Source organism: Vipera berus (genome assembly GCF_964194415.1).
Source record: "Vipera berus genome assembly, chromosome: 2".
Taxonomy (NCBI): Eukaryota; Metazoa; Chordata; class Lepidosauria; order Squamata; family Viperidae; genus Vipera; species Vipera berus.
This window is the reverse complement of record NC_138203.1, coordinates 109134517-109155585: the sequence shown is the minus strand read 5'-3', so window position 1 is coordinate 109155585 and position 21069 is coordinate 109134517. Positions and strand designations below refer to the sequence as shown.

At 47.6% G+C, this 21069-nt stretch overlaps 1 protein-coding gene across 1 annotated transcript in view; it reads left to right on the top strand.

Moving 5' to 3' along the window:
- The window catches only part of PLA1A (phospholipase A1 member A), a gene marked incomplete at its 5' end in the record, with an annotated part of 71175 nt that overhangs the window by 28147 nt on the left and 21959 nt on the right, over positions 1–21069 (top strand). Inside the window, one exon of the mRNA XM_081319816.1 lies at positions 16084–16251. Within this exon, the coding sequence (XP_081175942.1) occupies positions 16084–16251 (168 nt within the window). The remainder of the gene's footprint in view (positions 1–16083; positions 16252–21069) is intronic.

Genomic DNA, 21069 nt, shown 5'->3' with positions numbered 1-21069 from the left:
TGAATGAGAGAATTGGATTTGGGCAACTAGCTGGTAAGGCCCTGCAAGCAAAGCCCCAAGTTAGGAAATTAAGCCCTGGGCTAGGAGAGGATAATAATAATAATAATAATAATAATAATAATAATAATAATAATAATAATAATAATAATAATAATAATAATAATAATAATAATAATAATAATAATAATAATAATAATAATAAACCTTTATTGTCAAAGTACAACATGTGTACATTGAGATTAGCTGAGCCTCCCCCCGTGCTCTCTCCCCCCAACACACAGTGACAACAAACCCTCCATCCCACCACACTATGTGAACCAACTACACCACACACCGGCCTCCCAAGTCAATTCTGCATAAGATTATGTCCCATTTAAAAGCCTAACAGCCCATGGATAAAAGCTATTTTTCAGCCTGTTGGTACGGCTGGCTATATTTCTATATCTCCTACCGGATGGTAGGAGAGTAAAGAGATACCGTCCAGGGTGTGAGTCATCCCTGAGAATCTTCCTCACTCTTCCAAGGCAACGAGCCCTGGCGATGTCATCCAGTGGTGTCAGGGAACAGCCCACAATGTCTTGTGCTGTGCTCACTACCCTCTGTAATACTTTCCTGTCCGCGGCTGTCAGACCAGCATACCAAACCACAATACCATACGAGACGACGCTCTCTATGGTAGACCGGTAAAAGAGGGTCATTAGCCGTTGTTCTATACCTCTAGAAAGCAAGAGGAGGTCCTCCCGCATTTTAGTGAGTCCAAAAACTGAAGACAGGAAAAGGAAAAGGCCAGGGAAGGAGGTGCACATACTCACTGCGGGGAGCAGCTGGAGTCCTCCTGATCCCTTTTTAGTCTGAAAACTGATGGCAAAGTTCCCTTGGAGTGGGGTACATACTCTATAAAGGGAAGCAGAGTCCCCCAGACTCTTTTTGGTTTGAAACTGTAGATGGGGTGAGGGGCTTCACTAGGAACCCCAAAATTCACTGGGACCCAGTGGAGACGAAGTGAATCCTTATATCAGGAATAGGGAAACATGGGAAGCTCTAGCTTGAGGATCATGGTAGGGTCCCCAATGGAAAACTTACTTGAGGCCTGGGACAGGAATCAGCTACCCATTCAGGCAGGTATGGGAAACAGCTAGGTAGAGAAACTATATATAAAAAAAGACTTTGCTCAGGGCTTGGCTAGGAAACCAAATTGGCTACTTAAAGGGAAAATAAGAAATAGTGATTATCTCTCTCTCTCTCTCTCTCTCTCTCTCTCTCTCTCTCTCTCTCTCTCTCTCTCTCTCTCTCTCTCTTTCTCTCTCTCTCTCTCCAACCACGTGTCTTTCCTAATTTGAGTTAACTGAGATTTATGGTGGGAATGACTAGGATGTGTAAAACTAAGACTTCTGTTTCCCTTTTCTGTTCTCTTTTCCTTGTCTTTGTGTGTGTGTGTGTGTGTCAAAGTCTTTGTATGTGAGGCAAATGTGACTGTTAATTGTCTCTAATCCAAAGAGAAAATAATTTTAAAATTCTACTTAAAATAAGCCACCAAAAAGAAAATACCCTCACTCTGTTTGTCTGGCGAACAAACCAAGTGAAGAAAAATGTGTTTGTTTGTTTTTTTGTTTGTTTTTTTCTTTCTTCTCCCTTTCTCTCTCTGTACTCTTAAGAACAGCCCAAAGTTAGCAGGAGGGAATGTTTTAAGTTCAACTGCTGGAAAAGTTTCACTCTCGCATTTATTGTATGTGTTGTAAATGGGTTTTATCTGTCTATCCCTTTCCTGAAACATGACCAGCATTTTTCAAGTTGCAAGTCCTTAAGTCCTAACAGGTTGCAAAAGTTTAGTTCAGAAGTGAGACCTTTCATTTATGTCCTCCTACCAGAATCCAGCTTGCTTTTGTCCTTATCTGTGATTTCCTCATTTTGTCTGCCTATCTTTTTCTTTAACCACTGCAGTATTAATGCCTTTTCAAATTCTGTCTGCAAGCTACCCCACCCCCCATTCTACTTCTCCTTTTCTTATCCTCTGTTCTCCATGCCTTTGCCTCTCCTGGGAGAGTCCACCCAGAAAGGGGGGAGGAGATCTTGTTCTCATGTCTTTCAGCCCTACACAGATGACCCCCCCAACCTTTAGAAGCAGAGCACACTGAGCCAGATGCTGCCTCCATCCATTTGAGTCATGGAACTGGGTTTTGAATCCAGCCATCCACTAAAAAGCCATCATGCAACCAGAGTGGAGCAGATCTTCCCAAGTCCTACTATTCCTCCAGATGCCTGTGAAAGCTGCAGAGGAAGGAAGGAATACTGGAGCCACTGGTCCCCATGTGAAGCCTCAGAAGAAAACTAGGAAGAGTATGGGGAGAGGGTGGAAACTCACTATGAGGTTTTCTTTCTTGTCCCTGTTGAAGGAAAAGTCTTCTTCATGGTTCAGTCCAAGCCAGTAGCAACTGTGAGAGAGATCTTGGAGTCCTAGTAGACAATCACTTCAATATGAGCCAGCAGTGTGCTGCAGCTGCCGAAAAAGCCAACACAGTGCTAGGCTGCATTAACAGAGGGATAGAATCAAGATCATGTGAAGTACTAATACCACTTTACAATGCCTTGGTAAGGCCACACCTGGAATACTGCATTCAGTTTTGGTCACCACGATGTAAAAAAGATATTGAGACTCTAGAAAGGGTACAGAGAAGGGCAACAAAGATGATTGGGGGACTGGAGGCTAAAACATATAGGGAACGGTTGCTGGAATTGGGTATGTGTAGTTTAACTAAGAGAAGGGTGAGGGGTAACATGATAACAGTGTTCCAATATCTCAGGGGCTGCCACAAGAAGAGGGAGTCAAACTATTCTCCAAAGCACCTGAAAGCAGGACAAGAAGCAACGGATGGAAACTAGTCAAGGAGAGAAGCAACCTAGAACTAAGGAGAAACTTCCTGATAGTTAGAACAATTAACCAGTGGAACAACCTGCCTCCAGAAGTGGTGAATGCTCCAACACTGGAAGTTTTTAAGAGGAGACTGGAAGCCATTTGCTTGAAATGGTATGGGGTTTGGACTAGATGATCTCCAAGGTCCCTTCCAATGTTGTCATCGTCATCATCATCATCATCATCATCATCATCATCATTATTATTATTATTATTATTATTATTATTATTATTATTATTATTATTATTATTATTATTATTATTATTAACATGGCGACTGCTTTAGGATTTACCCACCACCATCAGAATACCAGAAAGGCACACTCAGACTCAGGTCAAAGTTCATGCCACAGGAACAACTCCGAACAAAAGGCTCAAGAAGGTATAAAAACCCACTCCCTACATGTGCTCTCTCTCTCTTTTCTTCCAGAGCCATTTTTCTGTCTGGCTCTCCTCTTCAATAAACTGCAACCTTCTTTCTAAAGCAGTTGCCATGTTGTTTATTCCTGGCTTGGACTAACCATGATGAAGACTTTTCCTTCAACATTATACAGCTATTTTTCTGGTATACATTAATTTAGATTCCTGTACTGAGTAGACTGGTGGACTCAATAGTCTAATCAGTGTTTCTCACCTTTGGCAACTGTGAGATGTATGGACTTCAACTGCCAGAATTCTCCATCCAGCATGTTGAGAATTGAAGTTCACACATCTTTAAGTTGCTGAGGTTGATTTAATAATCAAAATGATTTGACAATTATCAAAGAAAAGTTTGTGCATAGGATAATAGCATAAGAATAGTTTCAGTTCCTACTTAGTGTTTTAAAATCCCAGCAAACTGAAAAATAAAAATGTATTTTACATAAGCTGTAAAGGACATGTTTTGACTTATTTGCTATTCTGTTAGATATAATGCTAATTTATAGTTAAATCATAAGAACAAATCATTTAAAGGTACATTTAATCCATTAATTGAAATATTCAGGACTAGTTTGAAAGCCTAGCTGTCAACGCTGCTAACATCAGATGTTTTTGCATTGACAACAGATGGAAATGTAGCCATCTTTTCCCTTTCGCTTTTAGAGTTAGATGATTCTGGGAGAGGGGAGATGTGAATGAATGTCCAGCTAGACATAACAACACTAAACCTAGCATGAGAATAGAGGTTATTGAGCTTCCAGCTAATTGGGGAATGTGATTTATGACTGTTAATTGAAGAAGGGAATTGTGCTTTGATACTATATGCCAGGGGAGGGGAATTCAGTTTTTGGCTTCAATTATGTAGTGCTGATATTATGCTACTCGAATAAAAGATCCTTTAAGGTAAACAATGCCTCAAAGCTCTTTTGAAGAGTTTCATCTGTCGGAACCATGACATTAAGCCAAAAACTCCAACTTTTCCTAACTATCTTGGGGTCCTGAGCCCCAGTCGCTGTTCCTAGAATCGAGGGATAAGCTGACAAAGATTTGGGGAAGATCTCAGCAAGGAGAAAGAGAGAACGCCTGAAACCAGCACCCTGGCAGCGGCTGCTACCCCAGAGGGAGGAAGTGACAACCAGCGCACCAGTGGAGAAGGAACTTTTTCAGGCCTCCTAGCTGGGGGCAAAGCCCAAGCCACGAGGACAGCTGATTTGATCATTGGAATGGACCCTACCCAGCAAAGACTCCAGACACCTCGAGACAGCATTGCCACCCTCAGGTCCTTCAAAGGCATATGAGGTTGAGCTGCTACGAAGGGATTCCTACACATTGCATTCCCCAGATCAGTGGAGAACCACAAAATCAACTATTGCTGAGGACCTGGGTGAGTGGAAGTACCTGTCCGCAGTTTGTAGTCAGTCAGTGGAGGAGTTGGTGGAAAGATTTGAGGAGCTAGAGATGAGAAGTGGAAAGCAACCTTCCTATTCCCCATACGCTAGCGATCATGATGATCGGGGAGACAGCCACCAACTCCTGATAAGGGGAAACCCCAATCTCACCTGTGCAGACCAGGCAGCCTCCCCATCCTTGAAACCACCTATCATGGTCTCCAGCCCCTCAGAGAGGGACAGCTCCAGTCATCGCCCCTCCAAAAGCCCAGATTGCTGACAACAAGATAAGAGCCCAAGCCATCACTGGGACAGCCAATCCCCGGATCGACACATTTACCGACCACCCAGTCCGGGGCCTATACAGCAAAGGGGAATGCTGCAGACCTCTTAGGTGGGGGGCCATCAGCTTCTGCCAGTGCAGCAGTCAAGCTGGGGGTGGCCACAGCCCCTGAATATGCAGCAGCAGATAGGGGCCTTGCAACAACCGGTGGTGATGCAGCTGCCAGGAGGTCAGCAACTACTGGGAGTACAGCAGCAGCAGTGGGGATGGTCGCCACTCCCAAACATACAGCAACAGCTGATGGGCCTGCAACCAATGGGGATCCAACAACAACCCCCTCAGGGACTGCAGGGGGGCCTACAGCAACTGGGGATGCCACAACCTCCCACAAGCCAGCAGCAGTGGGGATGGCAGCACCCCCCACCCATGCAGCAACCATTGGGAGGCCTACAGGAACAGGGGGTGCCACTACAGCTGCCACTGAGACTGGTGAGAGTCATACAGCAATTGGGGATGCCACAACTGCCAGCAATGCAGCAACAGCCATGGGGGTGGCAACAGCCCCCAAGCGTGCAACAATCTTCGGGAGGCTTGCAGCCACTGGGGATGCAGCAGCTGCCATGGGGGCCCCAGCAACCACTGGGGGTGCAACAGTCACAGTGGGGAGGCCAGCAACCATTGATGGTGCCACCTCTCAGAGCAACCTTCGATGGGAACCAGAGCAATCCCTAGTCCATCATTTCAGAGAAGGACTACACAACCACCTCTCCCAGGCCTGTATCTATCGAGCAGTACCTGATCAGTTGCAAGAATGGTACCAGGCAGCAGTAAGACTAGACATTCAGCTCGCCTGCTATAAGAAGCCACCCCCACCTGAAGCTGAGTCAAGGCCAGAGCAACCCAAATGGCAGCCACCCCCGAAAACCTCCAACTGCTGTGCTACTGAAAATCCCAGGCCACCGGCACGCCCAACGATCAAGTGTTTCCGATGTGGACAACAGGGACATTGAGCAATGAATTGCCCAGTTCCTTACCCTCAGCAGCAGAGTAGACTGGGACCAGCAGTGAGAAAGAAAGCAGCCCAGCAGCCAATGAAAGAGAAAATCAACTGGATCACACAGGAACCTGTTGCCCAAGTCACGTCCCCCATGCCGAGACCCAAGCCAGACCCACTGCCGCTCTACCCTCCTACAACAGCAATGACGAAGGAGAGAACAACCCAATGGTGAGCCTAACTCACCACTACCTGCCAAACTCACAATCCTAAGACGGGGGCACAGGTAGATTTTAAAGTGCTAGTTGACTGGATGCTCCTGGTGTGTTATTAGCTTGTCACTTGCCTTGAAAATGGGCATATGAGCAAGGGTGCACTCCAAACCTGTGAGGTTTGAGCAAGCTGATGGCTCCCTAATGGGATGAACTTTAGTCATACAATTGACTGAACCCCTACACTTAGAAATCAGTGAGCACTGGGAGTTCATTCATTTCCTGGTGGGTCTGAAAATGACTAAGGCTGTGATCCTAGGATTAGCCTGTTTGGACAAATGGAAACCATTTATCTGGTGGGAGAAGGGAATGAGGACTGTGAGGTTACCTATAGGACCCAATCCCCCCCTTAATTCAACAGATGTTACAGGAGACTTTAGCTCACCCAGTGAGCTAACACACTTGGCTGCCTTATCGCAACCAGGCGAGCCACTCATTGTTGTGATTCAGCGTCAGCCTGTGGTTTTGGCAGCTGAATCGGACAATTCTGAGGAGGAGGAGGAGGGGTTTGGAGAGCCTTTGGTTGCAGATGCATCACAGAGCTCTCAGCCAGGCCCCTCCTGTCTTGTTCCTCCTCCTGAAAGATTAGACGAAGATGATCCACAGCTGGCTTTGTTCAAGGACGCTCAAAGCAGGAGGCAGACAAGTAGAAGTGAACAAAGAAAAGCAATGAGGCACCTCGGGAGGAGGCAAAGAGAAGCCACGCCCTAAGACTGTTGTTTAAAAGGGGAATGTGTGGGAGGTGCTGGTTGCTGAAGGCAACCGTTTGAAGAGCTTCTGATATAGTCTCGGTCTGTATTTGTTTTACTGTTTTAAACTGTTTTGTTTACTTTTTGCGAATAAATTTGGTTGGCTTAATTCCAGCCTATTGAAAATAACAAAGGGGTTGTCCCTGACATTTCTGCAGGGCCGGTTGTAGGCTGGAACAGAACAGTTTGCCTTCAGCCTCCCACCCCTTATTATTACTATGGAGCAGCTACGTGCTGAGAATGCCCAACTCACCCAGCAACTCGCTTTGTTGGCAGCTCAGGTGGCTCAATTGCAAGCACAGGTCCATGCTGCACCACCACCATCACCACCACCCAGGAGAAAATGTCAAGTTGCGATGCTGGATAAATTTAATGGCAATCCAGAGCTGTTTTCTGCTTTCCTGGGACAATGCCAGCTGTTTATCAGTGTGAGAGCAGCTGATTTCCCCACTGACCAGGATAAGGTGGGGTTAGTGTTAAGCCTTCTCTCTGGTGATGCAGCTCATTGGGTCACACCTCTGCTGGCTCAACCTTGTCCATTGCTGGACAACTTTTTGGGGTTTTGTAATCATATGCGTCTGATGTATGAGGACCCTATAAAGACGCAGACCGCTACCTGACACCTGAAAGCTCTGAGGCAAGGTCAACGCTCTCTACAGGGCTATATCAGCGATTTTCAGATGCTTAGCCAGGATTCAGCCTGGAGTGAGGCTGCGCTTGTGGATGCCTTCCAGGATGGATTGTCGGAGGAGATGTTGGATGAGCTGGCCTGTGTTGATATTTCCACAGACCTCAATGGGCTAATCCATCTCTGTCTGCAGATCGACGCTCGGTTGCAGCAGCGAAGGAGTCGCTGTGCCACCCCAAAGACCCCTGCAGCCCCTGTAGTGTGTGAGACCCCAGTTCAAAGGGAGGAGCCAATGGAGCTAGGTGCTGCCTTGTCTCATCTACTGGTGGCAGAAATGAACAGGTGACAATCGGGGGGGTTGTGCTTTTACTGTGGGGACCCTGGGCATTTGGCTGCTTTCTGCCCAAAGAAGCGACGACGGGCATCAGTGACCGAGTCTGCCCCAAGAAAGTCCCCTACTCTTCTGTCAGGAAACGCCCTGAGCCCGATCTAAAAGGTGTATTAGGTCGGGTGTCCCACAACACTGAGCGACGTCTTTCCGATGCTGCCTGTGGACCTCCACGGCATCTGATCTTGGAGGCACGTCTGATCCTCCCTGGCAAGCCAAAGAGGATTTCAGTCCATGCCTTAATTGACTCTGGGGCCACCACAAATTTTATGGACTCAGCATTTGTGGCCAAATGGGCTGTTCCCCAGTGCCTGGTGGAACCGCCCATGTTAGTGGAGACTATCAATGGTCGAGTGCTCCTGTCTGGGCCAATTAAGGCTGCCACGCAACCATTATGTATGGCCATCAGTTCCCATGAGGAGGCCATCCAGTTCTATATCACCTCAGATTTGCATTTTCCTGTGGTCTTGGGACTGGTGTGGCTCTGGGCGCATAACCCACAGATCTATTGGTAACAGAACTTGGTCACCTTCCCAAGCTTGCAGTGCGTGGACCACACCCGCCATATCTGTGCTGGTCAGGTGGAGGGTTCCCCAGGGGCTTCCTTGCCTTCCGAACTGACTGAATTTGCTGATATGTTCAGTGAGACAGAGGCGGATCAATTACCCCCGCACAGGCCCTATGACTGCCCCATTGATTTAGTCCCTGATGCACCTCTCCCAGTGGGGCGTTTGTACTCCATGTCGGACCCTGAATTGGCTGCATTGCGGGACTTTCTGGAGAAGAATTTGGCTCAAGGTTTCATCCGGCCCTCATCCTCGCCAGTGTCTGCACCCGTGCTCTTCGTCAAAAAGAAGTCCGGTGAATTGCGGCTTTGCTGCAATTATAGGAAATTAAATGCCATCACAGTGCGCAATCGTTACCTGCTGCCCCTCATCCCCAAACTCTTGGATTGACTCTGGGAGGCTAAGATCTTAACGAAACTGGACCTGCGTGGAGCTTACAACCTTGTCAGAGTTCGGTCGGGTGATGAGTGGAAGATGGCGTTTGGTACCCATTACAGACACTTTGAATACACGGTGATGCCGTTTGGCCTGACCAATGCCCCCGCCGTGTTTCAGCATTTTATGAACAATATTTTCCGGGATTTGTTAGATCACTTTGTTGTGATCTACTTGGATGACATCCTGATCTACTCCCCGTCACGAGAGGCACCATCAACATCTCTGTCAGGTCCTGCAATGACTCCGAGAACATCGGCTGTATGCCAGATTGGAGAAGTACCAGTTCTACCGGGTGACCATCGATTTTCTGGGTCACCGCATTTCTCCTGAGGGCATTGCCATGGAGCCGAGTAAGGTTGAGTCTTTGCAGAGTTGGCAACCCCACGTTGTGTGAAGGATGTTCAGCGACTTCTTGGGTTCACCAATTATTATCAAGCTTTCATCCCTGGGTTTGCTACCCTGACAGCCCCCTCACTCGGCTCCTGAAGAAGACTCGGTTTCAGTGGAATGCTCCAGAACAACGGGCTTTCCAGGCTTTGAAGGAAGCCTTCATGAAGGAGCCCATCTTGAAGCATCCTGACCCGCAATGGCCATTTGTCGTGGAGGCGGACACCTCCATCATTGCCATTGAGGCAGTGTTACTCCAGGCAATGACACCCACTGGTAACCTCTTCCCTTGTGCATACCATTCACGAAAACTGAACCCTTCGGAGCGCAATTATACAATCTGGGAGAAGGAGCTGCTGGCCATCAAAGTGGCGTTCGAGGCCTGGAGGCATCATCTGGAGGGAGCGCAGCATCAAATCAAGGTCCGGACGGACCATAAGAATTTGGAAAGCCTGCAGACTGTTCGGAAATTGAACCAACGTCAGATTCGGTGGTCTCTTTTCTTTGCAAGGTTCAATTTCCAAGTCAAGTACATACCCAGCGGTCACAATCAAACAGCAGATGCTCTGTCCAGGAAGCCCGAATATTCCCGAGCAGAAGACAAGCTTCTGCCCAGGACAGTGATCCCCATCGAGTCTTTTGCTGTGGTGCGGGAGCCGATTGATATACGGGCTCGGATCCAGGAGGCACAACAGCAGGATGTGTGGGTGGCTCAGCAGAAGGAGGAGGTGGGGCCAGATTCTCTTTGGATGGTCACGGATGGACTCTTGTATTATCGTGACCGGCTCTACATTCCGGGAGGGCCACTCAGGGGACTCATTCTCAGCCAGTGTCACGATAACCTGGCGGCGGGGCATTTTGGTCTGTTCAAGACCCTGAACTTGGTCTCCCATACCTTCTGGTGGCCCTGAGTCTGACATGACATCCAGACCTATTTCACTTCCTGTATCCCATGTAGGCAGGCCAAGTCAGCAACAGGGGCCCTGCCTGGATTACTGCAGCCCTTGCCGACACCCAAAAGACCCTGGGCGCCTGTGTCCATGGACTTTCTGATAGATTTACCCCCGTCTTCTGGTTTTACAACAGTGTTTGTGGTGGTGGACATGCTGACCAAGATGGCGCATTTCATCCCATGTCATGGTTTACCGTCAGCCCGTGCCACTAGTCATATGTTCATTCAGCAGGTGTTTTGGCTGCATGGCCTCCCTGATAGAGTCGTCTCTGATAGAGGGGCCCAGTTTACAGCCCATTTCTGGCAGGAGTTGATGCATGCGTTGGATATCAAGATTTGCCTCTCATCTGCGCATCATCCTCAAACTGACAGGGGAACCGAGAAGGTCATCAGTATTCTGGAACAATATCTGCGCTGCTATGTCAATCAGCAGCAAAACAACTGGGTGGACTATCTGGCCATAGCTGAGTTTGCATTCAACAATTCACAGCACACCTCTACACAGATGACACCGTTCTTGGCCAATGTGGGATATCACCCCTGATTTTTCCCCCTTTCTCCAGTGGACTCACCGGAGCCGGCAGCGAACAACTACATGGCAGAGTTACAGGCGATCCATCAATTGGTGCGGCGTCAGTTAGAGAAGGCCAAGGCAGATTACAAAAGGTTTGCTGATCAGTCAAGGCGGGATACGCCTCCACTATCGGTGGGAGATTGGGTCTGGTTGTCCACCAGGAACCTACCATCAACACGGCCAGTGAGAATGTTAGATCACCGATATTTAGGACCATTCCCTATCGAGGCTGTCATAAATCCGGTCACCTATCGCTTAACTCTGCCACGTTCCCTGCGCATGCACCCAGTCTTTCATCGGTCTCTGTTGGTCCCTGAGCAACCGGCATGTCCACTTCGCCGAGCAGAACCTCCCCCACCAGAACATCGTGATGAAGACAGCGCCCCCGAGTACGAGGTCGCCAGCATCAGGCTGAAAGGACATTTCCAGTATCTGATTGAATGGAAGGGCTACGGACCAGAGGAGTTCACCTGGGAAGACGCGACCACCATTCATGCTCCTGCTTTAGTGTCTGCCTTTCATGAACAATTCCCATCCCGACCACATCCAGATCGGCAGACCCGGGGGAAGGGCCCTGCAGTGCGGGATAGTGTTCTGATTCAGTGTCAGTCTGTAGTTTCGGCAGCTGAATCAGACAATTCTGAGGAGGAGGAGGAGGAGGAGGGGTTTGGAGAGCCTTTGGTTGCAGATGCATCGCAGAGCTCTCAGCCAGGCCCCTCCCATCTTGTTCCTCCTCAGACCCAGCTGTGTGAGCCTGAAAGATTAGACGAAGACAATCCACAGCTGGCTTTGTTCAAGGATGCTCGAAGCAGGAGGCAGACAAGCAGAAGTGAACAAAGAAAAGCAATGAGGCACTCAGGAGGAGGCAAAGAGAAGCCACGCCCTGAGACTGTTGTTTAAAAGGGGAATGTGTGGGAGGTGCTGGTTGCTGAAGGCAACCGTTTGAAGAGCTTCTGATATAGTCTCGGTCTGTATTTGTTTTACTCTGTTTTGAACTGTTTTGTTTAGTTTTTGCGAATAAATTTGGTTGGCCTAATTCCAGCCTATTGAAAATAACAAAGGGGTTGTCCCTGACATTTCTGCAGGGCTGATTGTAGGCTGGAACAGAACACTCATTCCCAGCGAGTACTGGGACCTAGTGAAGACATTTAGTGAGAAATAATGCAACGCCCTGCTTCTCCACCAACCCAATGATTGCTCCATCAAACTGTTACTGGGAGCCAAACTCCCATGACTGAGGATGTATCCTACATCCCCTCTTGAAATGGAGGAGATGCAGTGATATCTGGAGAAAAACCTAGTGAGGGGATTCATTGAATGGGCCAGGTCTGCTGTGGGAGCCCCGGTGTTGTTTAAAGAAAAAAAGATGGGTCGCTTCATCTCTGTGTGGATTATAAGGGTCTGAACACGGTGTGTGTGGAAAATAAATACCCCCTCCCCCTCCTGAAAGACTTACTAACCCACCTGGCAAAGGGGAGTGTCTTCACTAAATTAGACCTCAGAGAGGCATATTGCCGGGTGAGGATAAAGGAGGGAGATGAGTGGAAGACTGCTTTTAACTGTCCCATAGGGAGCTATCAATTTAAAGTCATGCTGTTTGGACTACAGAGGCCCCCAGCTGTCTTCATGCAGCTGATTAATTAGGTTCTACATGTTCATTTATACAAAGGGGCTCTTGTATAAATGAATGTATCTTGGTGTATCTTGATGACATCCTGATATACAGCATGAATATGACTGACCACAGAAAATTAGTGAGAGAAGTGTTAAAGAAACTGTTGAATGCCAAACTTTATGTCAAACTATCAAAGTGTGAGTTTTATCAGACCTGACTAGATTATCTTGGCTACAGAATTTCCATTAAGGGCATTGAAATGGACCCTACCAAAGTGAAAGGCATAATTGAATGGCAGCCTCCAAAGACTCGCGAACAGCTCCAGAGCTTCCTAGGATTTGCTAACTTCTACCGTCAATTCATCCCCTTCTTTGGTGAAATTGCCCTACCCCTTACGGAATTACTAAAAACAGGCAAAGAGGGAGGAAAGCCATGACCAGCCAACCACTAGCATGGACTATGAACTGTCAGACCACTTTTGAGAATTTAAGAAGACTATTTGCTGTTGAACTGGTCTTAAAGCATCCCTGCCCAGGGAAGCCCTTTGTATTTCAAGCCGATGCCAGCGATGTGGCCATCGGAACTGTACTACTACAAAAGAGCCAGAGTGGGACCCTACAACCCTGTGCCTACACCTCAAAAAAAATTACTGAGTGAGAGAGGAGATAGGCTGTGTGGGAAAAGGAGGCTTTCACAATTCACTAGGCTCTTTTAAACAAGAGACACTATCTAGAAGGGAGCGAGGTATGGACTGATCACAAAAATCTAGAAGCACTGAAAACTCCCCGCAAATTGTCCCCAAAACATGTACGATGGGCGTAGTACTTTAACTGTTTTAACTTCACTCCTTCATATCAGAAGGAAAAAACTTCTTAGCTGATGCTCTATCCAGACTGCCCCAGTACAAAAGCCAGCGTGAAGAGGTTAATGAGACAATTATCTCCAATCCACAAACAGCTTCTCAACTCATGCCACGCAGAGTCCCACCTTCAAGAGCCCCTAACCCTGATGACCCTGGGGCAAAAAAAATAAAAGAAGAGCTCCTCACTGACCAATGGTTCAAGGACAATCAAACATGCAGGGATGGTTTGGCTTACAAGGGGGGAAAGCTATACTTGCCAGAGACCCTCCACCTTAACACTCTCCAACATGGCCATGACGTAAAACAGGCTGGGCACTTTGGATATTTAAAAACACTACACCTCATCCACTGGCAATTCTGGTGGCCAGGACTGAAATGGGACATGGACAGCTATGTCCAGAGTTGTGCTGTATGTGCCACCATGAAAAGAATTCTGGGGAAAACCCCTGGGTTATTGCAACCAGTGGCAGATGCTTCCCAACCATAGGAAGAAATTGCTATGGATTTTATAGTTGATCTACCTGAAAGTAGAGGAAATACAGTCATCCGGACTGTGTTAGATCTATTCTCAAAGCAGGCTCACTTCATTGCCTGCAAAGGGCTCCCGTCTGCCCAAAGACTGACCAAAATGTTCTTGAAACACATCTACAGGCTGCATGGCACACCTAAATGAATAATTTTGGACAGGGGGGTGCAGTTCACAGCTACATTTTGGAGAATTTTTCTTAAACTAATTGGCTTATCTCAAGGTCTATCATCTGCTTTTCACCCGTCTACTAATGGGGCGGCTGAATCCACAAACTCAATGGTGGAGCAATATCTCAGATGCTGTGTTAACTACCAACAAACAAACTGGACTGACATCCTCCCTTTCGCAGAAGTGGCTTACAATAACTCTGTTCACAGCAGCACCGGCTTCAAACCTTTTAAAGTGGCCACAGGAAAAGAGTTCAGCCCGATACCCGAATACCCCCAGGAGCCCTCCACTTCCCAGACACTTGATCAATGGGTGAGGGGATGGGAAGAAATTTTGAAAACCATGAAAACTACTTTAAAAAAAGGCTTCTGAGACATATAAAAAGCAGGCAGATAAAAAGGGCTCCTCAAAGAACATTCTAAGTTGGGGGAAAGGTTTATCTGTCGACTAAATATTTACAGCTCAAATTACCTAGTAAGAAGTTAGGACTGAAGTTCTTGGGACCTTTCTCCATTGTAAAGATCATTAACCTGCTCACAGTGGAATTAAAACTCCCTAAACTAAAACTTTCCTAAAAGTTCACCCTGTTTTCCATTGCAGCCTGTTGAAACCTTATCGGGCTTCTACTTTAAGACCTCCACCTAAGAAAGCACCAGGACCCCTTATGGTGGCAGGACAGACTCACTATGAAGTAAAGCGTATTCTTGATGCTAGAATTTTTAAAGGAAAATTGCAGTACTTAGTACAATGGAAGGGATATTCGTTGTCTAAGGCCACTTGGTTGAAGTCTAGCAATGTGAAAGCTGACAAACTCATTAATAGGTTCTATAAGAAACACCCTAATAAATTGAGAGACAATCCCTACCTGTGCTTTTGTTTACATTACAGGATTTGTCCTTTTTGTAAGGGGGGGAGGATGTCAATGCTGCTAACATGGGATGTTTTTGCATTGACAACAGATGGAAATATAGCCATCTTTTTTTCCTTTTTGCTTTTAGAGTTAGATGATGCTGGGAGAGGGGGATGTGAATGAGAGTCCAGCTAGACATAACAACACTAAACTTAGCATGAGAATCAAAGTTATTGAGCACAGAGCTGATAAAGAATTGGTGGGCTGGAGAGCTGGAGGGGAAGCCCGGGCTTCAAGCTAATTGGGGAATGTGATTTATGACTGTTAATTGGAGGAGGGAATTGTGCTTTGATACTATGTGCCCAGGGGAGGGGAATTCAGTTTTTGGCTTCGATTATGTAGTGCTGATATTTTGCTACTTGAATAAAAGATCCTTTAAGGCAAACAATGCCTCAAAGTTCTTTTGAAGAGTTTCATCTGTCGTAACCATGACACTAGCATCTTCCTGAATTAAAAATCTCTTTCTCTTAAGTTTATATTTAAGTTTTTCATTTTATTTTTTTTAACAATTTTTTAAAGATATTTTTTAAAAAACTGATTTGAAAACAGTTGAATTAAGCTTTGATGTGTTTTTTTTTTAAAAAACAAGGGCAAGGAAAGGACCATTTTTAAAGAAAATATTCCTATACATTTCCACAGAGAACTATTTGATGTACTGGTTTAAGCATCAGGCCAGAAATTCTGAGAACATAAGGCACAAAACCAACTGGGTGATTTTGGGTCAGTCATTCTGTCTAAAAAGCAGGTAACCCATTTTGGAAAAAAAAACCTTGCCATGAAAACTCCAGGGATTAGTCCAAGAAGTTGCTAGCAGTCAAGACTGACTCAAAATCACCAATAACCCCCCTTCCCCATTGCCAGGCCATTTCCCCCTTTTTATTGTTTTTTGATTGTTGTGCCAATTAACTTTTTAAAAAAAGTAGTGAAACTGTAATCAGATTCATATTTTGATGGCCAACAAAGAAATTAAAAATAATGAGACATGGCATCATCCACCAAAATGATGACTGATAAGCAGTTTCATAGGCTCCATCTCTTTCCCTTTCCAGGCTACCAGTACCTGATCTGTGACCATATGAGAGCTGTGCATTTCTACATCAGCGTCTTGAAAGATTCCTGTCCAATGATGGCTTTCCCTTGCTCCAGTTATAAGAATTTCTTAGCTGGTCACTGTTTAGATTGCTTCGATCCTTTCCTGCTCTCCTGTCCCACATTAGGTATGTTACTTCTCCAGTGATCTCAGAATCTACACTTTGAAAATTTGGAATGTGAATGGAGTCAGGATATGGCAGGCCTTCCATCTTCTGTGAGAAATGTGCTTCCCATTAAATGATAAATGAAATCAAGGTCTCTGTTGAGGACATAATATTTTATTGAAAATTCTGTCAAAGTTAAAACTTGCATACCCAAAATCTGAACAAATTCTAAAATGCAAGTTGTTGAAATGTTTGATTCCAATTCCGCAGCAGAGTTTGCTGTTTACTTTCCAAGTATATACATAGTAAATCAGAGTGTAGCAGCAATAAAGCCATTTTGTTCCCATTCCCTTATTTAACAAAAAAGGAACAGAAAAAGAAAGAATGGAATATCCATAGTTACACGGGGCGGGGAGGGGGAGAAGAGTAGGAACCGATTTTCATATTGAAGAACTCAGTCCAATCCTAAGATTCAAAACAGTAGCGGCCCGTGAAGTGGTTTCATGTGGCCCGCGAAGCCATCCTGGAAACAGTAAGGGAACGGCCCCCGCTGTCTTGGCCTCGGCCCAGGCTGGCCAGGAGCCAATGTACAATTTCGTGGTGGTCATCTATGCTGAAATACATTCAGTCTTAGCTCCACAAGGCCATCTGGAAACAGCGAGGGACCGTCCCGTGCCGTGTCGGCACTGCCCCCTCGGCGCATACCAGGGAGTTATCACCCTTTGTGAGGAATGAAGAAATGCACCATTGCCTGGAAGTGGCCAGCACATGGCCCTGCCTACTTCGGGTAGGCTAGGGATTGGGCAACATTGTGCTTCTCTTCAGATTCATGCCACCCAGCTCATCCTCTCGGCACTGTGAGTAGAGCACCCCGCTATCTGCCAAAACTGGGCAGGCTAGGGGCTGGGCAGCAATGTGCAGGTAACATCGACTCTCACGCTGCTCATGGCATCCCCTCCCATAGAGCCCACCAAGCTGATATGTGAAGTAGGCGAGGGCCATGTGCTGGCCATTTCCAGGCAATGGTGCATTTCTTCATTCCTCACGAAAGATGACACTTCCCCAGTTGTGTTTCTTGTCTGTTTTTCTCCCTCCCCCATCTCAAATATTTTCCCACCACTCTGTTCTTTGGAAGGAAGGAAGGATAGGGAATGTCTGAGGGAAGTCCTACCTTAGTCCTGCCCTGCTGCCCTTTCACCATCCCCTTGCCTCCTCCTCCTGGCCTATCCTGGGGGGTCTCCCTATTGCTAAGGAAGCTTTGGATACAAAGCCAGGTGAAATGTCTTTACAAAGACAGAGAGCGCGACCGTAGGCAAGTTCAAAGGTTTATTCAGTTCAGCTCCGGGCAGCTGACTGTCAAAACAATCCCAGCTTATATAGTGAACTGTCAAACGTTTCAACCAATCAGGTAACAATAACTTTCCCGCCGCTCGGACAGCGGCCAATCGGCAAGCGGCATTCTGACAGTTCGGCGGCTGTCGGAGAATTCCTCTCAGCTGAGCGCTTGGCTCAGTTCGGAGGACCAGATTGTGGACTGTGGATTTTGACAGTTCCGGGAACTGTCAAATCCGGCGCGTGCGTGTTTGGTCCCGGCAGCCCGTTTGACAGCTGTCATCGGTAATGGCGGCCGGCTGGGCGGCGCGCATGCGCTGTTGCTTCTGGCGGCCATTTGACAGCTGTCAACTGTCAAAAGTCTGCCGGGCCGGTGTTTTGTTAGCTGTTTGGAATCCCCGGATTTCCCGATATGATTCACCCCCTTTCCCCCCCCTGAACTGGTATGTTATTGGTAACAACGGTTGAACTTTTACAACAAGTATTGTTAACAGGGTTTCTGTCAGTCGGCGGGTTTCCCTCCCATTCAAAGTCCGCGAGGTATGCGGGGGGTCTTCTGGCTCGGCTGGACCGACGGAGGCAGGGGGTGCTACCTTCGTATTGTGCTGCCGGTGGAGTCGTCTCTGGAGGGGTTTCGGCAGTTGGTAGTGGGTCCTGGGGAAGGGGAAGTTCGATGGGTCCGGGGGTGTCGGGTGGCGCGGCCTTCTCCAGAGTCGGTTGCAGGGTGGGGTTGGGGGGTGACCTGGGTTGGAGCTGATCTGCGTGTCTGCGTTGTGTAAGTCCTGTCCCTGTGTCCACCGTGTATGACAACGGTCCTGTTTGGTCCAGGATAACCCCTTGAACCCACTTATCCCTTCCCCCATAATCCCGAGACCAGACATTTTGACCCCTGGAGAATGTTTTTGGCTGGGCGTTGGGGGTCATTTCGGCTGCGGGTCTGTCCGGGTGGAGTCTGTCGAGCCTTGTCACCAGGCGGCGACCCCATCGGAGTTCAGCCGGACTTTTGCCGGTGGAGGAGCAGGGCGTAGCGTGGTGGGCTAAGAGAAATTGCGCCAGGCGACGGTACCAGTTCCCCATGATGATTCTTTTGAGGGCATCTTTGGTGGTCCTCACCATAACTTCCGCAAGGCCATTGGACGATGGGTGGAAGGGAGCCGACGTTGAGTGCCTAATACAATTGCTCCTCGTGAAGATCTGAAAGTCATGAGAAGTAAATTGTGGGCCATTGTCTGATATTATAACGTCGGGGAGACCGTGTGTTGCGAAGATTCCCCTGAGGGCTTGGATGGTTGCGGTGGATGTTGTGCTGTGAACCGGGAGAACCTCCAGCCACTTGGAATAACTGTCCACTACTATAAGGAAGACCTGCCCTTGAAAAGGTCCGGCATAATCAATGTGGATGCGGGACCAGGGGTTTTTTGTGAGTTCCCATTTGTGGATCGGAGCTCTGGGTTGGAGCGGGCGGGATTCCTGGCACAAATAGCAGCCAGCGATGTGTTTTTCTATGTCTTGGTCTATTCCTGGCCACCAAACGTAGCTGCGGGCCAAGGCTTTTGTTTTTACGATGCCGGGGTGGCCCTCATGTAACGTGTGCAGTACCTTGGGTCTGTGTTTGGGTGGCACGATTACTCTGCACCCCCAGAGTAAGCATCCCAGGTGAGAGGTTAATTCATTTTGTCTGGAAAAATATGGCTGGAATTCTGTGCCTGGACAGGAGGATTGCCAGCCAGTATGTACCCATGCTAACACTCTGCTAAGCGTTTTGTCCTGGGATGTTGCTGCAGCGATATCGTTCACTGTCAGTGGGCATTCCAGGAGTTCCTGAATTGCTAAGATGTTGCTTGCTGGGGCCGGGTCTGGTTCGTGTGTGGTAAGGGCAGTCTGCTGAGACCGTCAGCGTGACACATTTGGTGTCCCGGCTTGTATACCAGTTGGTAGGAATACGCTGCGAGGAATGTTGTCCAGCGCAGCATCCTGGGGGACAAAATTTGGGGGGTTTGGCGGTCCCAGGTGAACAAACCTAGCAGTGGCTTGTGATCTGTGTAAATCACAAAGGGGCGGCCGTAAAGGTAGTCGTGAAATTTTTTTATTCCCGCCACTATTGCCAGGGCTTCCTTATCTATCTGGGCGTAATTTCTTTCCGTTTTGGACAGAGTCCTGGAATAATAGGCCACCGGGGCTTGAATGCCGTCGCTGTCTAAATGGCTTAAAACTGCTCCGATCCCATATGGGGATGCGTCGCAGGCTATGCAGAGAGGTTTGTCCTCTTTATAGTGGGAGATAGTGGCGTTACTGGATAGCATTTGTTTGAGAGCTTTGAAACTGTTGTCATGGACTGTTGTCCACTGCCAGGCTGCTCCTTTGTCGAGCAACCTGTGGAGAGGCTCTGCGATGGTTGTCTTTCCAGGTAGGAAGGCGTGATAAAAATTCAAAAGCCCAAGGAAAGCCTGGAGCTCTGTTTTATTTTTGGGTGTGGGGGCGGCCTTGATTGCGAGAATTTTAGAGTTAGTGGGGTGGATTCCTTGCGAGTCGATTTTGTAGCCCAGAAAATCTGCGGATGGGACGCCTATGGAACATTTTTCTCTTTTGAGTTTTAACCCCGCTTTTCGAAATCTGGATAGTACCTCTTGCAGTCTGGTTGCTAAGTTGTTTTCAGATTCCCCTGCGATGAGCACGTCATCGAAATAGGGGCAGACCCCTGGGATTCCTTTTAACGTTTTTTCCATGACTTCCTGGAAAATACCAGGAGCCACTGAAATACCGAATTGAAGGCGGTTTACCTTAAAGGCGCCGCGGTGTGTAACAATGGTTTGAGCCTCTGCTGTTTCTTGGGTGACAGGAAGCTGAAGGAAAGCGTGCGCCAGATCGAGTTTGGCGAATATTGACCCAGAACCTATTTCAGAGAGCACGTCCCTAACTGCGGGGACTGGGTATGCATGGGGATTCAGTGCGCGGTTCAGGGTTGCCTTATAGTCTGCGCATATTCTCACGTCCCCATTTGGTTTAACTGGTGTCACGATGGGTGTCTCCCAGGTTCCCCCATCTGTTGGTTCTAGGACCCTGAGGCTGACTAAGCGATCTAATTCTGCCTCGATTTTTTGTTTCAGCGCGAAAGGGACCCTTCTTGCCTTAATGCGGATGGGACCCACCTCAGGTTTTAGCTTGAGGTCGATAGGGGTGCCGGTATATTTGCCAAGCGTTCTGTCGAAGACATCGGCGAACGCTTGGCAGACCTGTTCTAGGGTTTGGGACTGTATGCGGTGGGTGCCTTCCAGGCGGATGCCCAGAGCCTCGAACCAGTCTAATCCGATGAGGCTAGTTCTGGGTGCCTCTGTGATCTGTACTGTTAAGTGCCCAAGGAATTTTTTATATTCTACTTTTAATTGTGCTTGTCCCTTTAATTGGATAGCAGCCCCCTGGAAGTCTGCAAGGAGAATTTTGGAGGGCTGTAGGGAAATACGGCGTCTGCTTTTAAACCCAATTTTTTTGAGAGTGTCCCATGACATT